We start from the raw sequence: 3,855 nt of genomic DNA on the forward strand, positions 1-3,855 counted from the left end.
AGAGCCCTGGGGTAAAAATGCGGAGGTAGGACAGGTGCAGAAATTGTTGGTTCGAATCCAAGCTCAGTGGAAAGCTGTGCTTCCTTATTTTAAAAAAACCCTGAGCTGTGACTCACGCCTGTAATTCCAGCACTTTGGGAGGCTGATGTAGTAGGATCGCGTGAGTCCAGAAATTCCAGGCTGCAATGAGCTAGGATCACACTACTCACTTCAACCTGAGCAACCAAGAGAGACCCTATCTCTAAAAAAAAAAGTAAACAAAGAAACAAGCGGAACAACCAACTCTACTGAGGTATAGTTTACATGCAATAAAATGCACTCATGTTAAGTGAATGTTTAGATGAGTTTTGACATGTTTATACACCACTACCATGACCAGGATGCAAAATACTTCCATCTCCTCAAAGATTACCTTGTATTGACTGGACTGTAATCCCTGTAATCTGGGAGACCAAGGTGGGAGGATCAATTGAGCAGAGGAGTTCCAGACCAGCTTGGGCAACACAGCAAGACCTCGTCTCTACAAAAGCTCAACAACAACAAAAAAAGATTACCTTGTTCTTAGTCCCAGACTGCACTCATCCCACCTAACCCCCCCCCCCACCCCAGCACACATGTGTGGGTTCTCGACAACACCATAGATAAGATATTTGTATTTTCTGGAGTCTCAGACTCCACTATGAACTCTGTGTCTGACTTTCACTTAGTGTGATTCTGTTGGGAATCGTCCGTGTAGTTGGAAGGACCAGTAGCTCACTTCTTTTGAGCGCTGAGTGATACCAAATTCTCCGATTGAGCCACAAGTTGTTTATCCATGGTTTTGTGCATAGACATTTGGACTTTTTCCCAGCTTTGGTTGTTTTGTTTGTTTGTTTGTTTGTTGAGTCACAGTCTCATTCTGTCGCCCAGCCTGGAGTGCAGTGGCACTCATGGCCACCGCAGCCTCAACCTGCTGGGCTCAGATCCTTCTGCCTCAGCCTTCCAAGCAGCTGGAACTACAGGCAGGCGACACCACACTTGGCTAATTTTTTTATTATTGTGGAAACGAGGTCTTGCCATGTTGCTCAGGCTGGTCTCGAGCCCCTGGGCTCAGGCAATCCTCTTGCCTCCACCTCCCAAAGTGCTGGGATTACAGGCATGAGCCACCATGCCTGGCTAGTTTTGGTTATTTTGAATTAAGCTGCTATAAATATTTGTTCAAGTCTATGTGGACATATTATTTCACTTCCCTCGGGTACATACCTAAAATGGAATTGGTGGGTCATATGGGAAAATGTGTTTTTAATTTTATGAGAAACTGCCAAAGTGGTTTCTCAAGCGACTGAAACACTTGACACTCCCTCTAGTCATATACGAAAGCTCCAGTCATTGCCATATATTCGCCAGCATTTGGTATTGTCGGTCTTTTAACAGAGTTTAGTTATTCACCTGCTAGATGCCCAGTGGGTTCTTAATCATATTTTAAAGTTTCATTTCTCAAATAACTAATTATGTTAAGCACCACTTCATGTGCTCAATCAAAAAACTAATACACCTTCTTGAGTACAATGTCTGGTCAAATATTTCATTTATTTGTATCAGGTTATTTGTTTCATGTTACTGAGCTGTAAAAGTTTTTTATACATAGGCTATAAGTCCTTTACCTAATATATGTTCGGTATTTTCTCATAGTCCATGACTTGCCTTGCCACTTTTTAAACTATGTTTCAGAGAGTAAAATTTGGGGAGAGAAGAATAGTTACCCAAGCCATCTGGAATGACTTGAGCAAAGGAAGTGGTGAGTGGCTTTGGTTTTTGGTTTTTGGGGTTTTTTTTTTTTAGTTGGCGTCTCACTCTGTTGCCCAGGCTGGAGCGCAGTGGCACACTTACAGCCACCGCAACCTCGACCTGCTGGGCTCAGGTGATCCTTCCGCCTCAGCCTTCCAAGTAGCTGGAGCCACAGGCATGTGCCACCATGCCTGGCTGATTTTTTATTTACTGTAGAGATAAGGTCTCGCCATGTTGGTCAGGCTGTTCTCGAACGCTTGAGCTCAGGTAATTCCCCCGCATCCCGCCCACCTCTCAAAGTGCTGGCATTACAGGCGTGAGCCACCGTGCCCGGCTGTGACTTTGGTTTTTAATGTGGGTAGAGGTCAGGCCAACTTTTGAATTTTCTTGCTGGCACTAAGGGTGAAAACGTGTGCCCTTCTTATGGGCTTGCCAAGATGAATCAGAAAAGGAAACAGGAAAGAGACAGCGCTTGAAATTTGTTGGTAGTCAAACATCCAAAAATGGAGTCAAACTCTTCCTGTAACTGTCCTGTACTTATTGTTACCCAGTGTCTGAAAATAGCTATTTCATATATATTTGTCTGTTTTTCTAGTTATTTTTGGTATGAGGGTGACTGCCATAGCAGTCCATCCTTCATGCAGGAAGCAAAGGTCTCTGTGATCCATTTAAAAACTGGGTTTGCAGTGATGTGCTCAGCCAGGCTGGGTGGACTGGGAGTGTCTTGTTTTGCGTGGTGGACTTGTAGGTTTATCTCGGGTGGGAGGAGAGACGGCAAAGGCCTGAGAACTCCTTGATTTCCTAACACTCTTTGTGGAAAAGACTGCACAGGTCTGGAAGTGTGTTTAACATTTGCATAACATGTGGCCATTGTCAAAGCATTTCTGTAGACAACTCTGACTTCTTCAGTCTCGACAACAGATGTGTGTGAAGATGAACAGAGGACAGAGTTGAAAGACCAGTGAAAACCGGGAAGGAGAGAGGAGGCACAGCATGGAGAAGGGAGGGAGAAGATTGGCAAAACTAGTGATCTGAGGCCGGGCGCAGTGGCTCACGCCTGTAGTCCCAGCACTTTAGGAGGCTGAGGTGAGAGGATTGCCTGAGCCCAGAGGTTCGAGACCAGCCTGGGCAACTTGATGAGATCTCATCTCTACGGTAAATCAAAAAATGAGCTGGGCGTGGTGGCACGCTCCTGTAGTCCCAACTACTCAGGAGGCTGAGGTGGAAGGATCGTCTGAGCCCAGCAGGTTGAGACTGTGGTAGCCGTGATCCTGTCACTGCACTCCTGGGTGACAGAGTGGGTCTCTAACTCTAAGAAAAGCAAAAGCAAAACTTGTGATTTGCCAAAGTGTGAGTGTCCATACATAATATTCTTTGAGGAAAAGGTTACTATAATCCTATTCTTCAGGTAAATATACGTAACTTGCTCGAAATGCCTAATAAGTGGCTCGACCCACACCCTCACACCCTGGTGCACAGTCAACAGGGCTTTGAGCACAGCTGCAGACCTGAGCCCTGTGAAAACCCCAGACCTAGAGTCTTGAGTCTCCATGGACCAAGGAACCCCAAAAGCGTTCTATTTAGCATGTGACTCTCTCTGATTCCCAATTTCCAGGGCCTTCTTGGCGCCTACCATGGCTCTCAGCAGGTCTATCTGGGCGATAGCTTATCCTCCACTCAACACCTTTGCCTGCCTGGAATCTCAGATCCCAGTTGGCATTCTCCCCCTGGACAAAGTGGCCCAGGATGGAGACGGGAGGGCAGAAAAGACAACTGTCCCAGTGGATAGAGCTACTCCCTAACAGAGGAAGCCTCAGGAAGGGAGCAGAAAACAATGGTAAAGAGATCAGCCGGGCTCGGTGGCTCAGCCTGTAATCCCACGCCTTTGGGAGGCTGAGGTGAGTGGATTGCCTGAGCCCGCGGGTTCGAGACCCGCCTGGGCAGCGAGACCTCATCTCTACAATAAATCAAAAAATCAGCCGAGCGTGGTAGCACATGCCTGTAATTCCGGCTACTGGGAAGGCTGAGGTGGAAAGATCGCCGGAGCCCAGCAGGTCGAGGCTGCGGTGGCCGGGAGCGGCCGCTGCA

At 47.0% G+C, this 3,855-nt stretch overlaps 1 protein-coding gene across 1 annotated transcript in view; it reads left to right on the top strand.

The window, feature by feature from the left end:
- Nucleotides 1–3,569, top strand: part of FAM19A3 (family with sequence similarity 19 member A3, C-C motif chemokine like) — an 18,345-nt gene extending 14,776 nt beyond the window's left edge. The window contains exon 5 of the mRNA XM_021715339.1: nucleotides 3,383–3,569. Within this exon, the coding sequence (XP_021571014.1) occupies nucleotides 3,383–3,569 (187 nt within the window). The remainder of the gene's footprint in view (nucleotides 1–3,382) is intronic.
- Nucleotides 3,570–3,855: the final 286 nt, after the last annotated feature.

The sequence above is a fragment of the Carlito syrichta genome, unplaced genomic scaffold, assembly GCF_000164805.1.
Source record: "Carlito syrichta isolate Samal-C Ts95f unplaced genomic scaffold, Tarsius_syrichta-2.0.1 Scaffold307015, whole genome shotgun sequence".
In the NCBI taxonomy this organism is placed as follows: domain Eukaryota; kingdom Metazoa; phylum Chordata; class Mammalia; order Primates; family Tarsiidae; genus Carlito; species Carlito syrichta.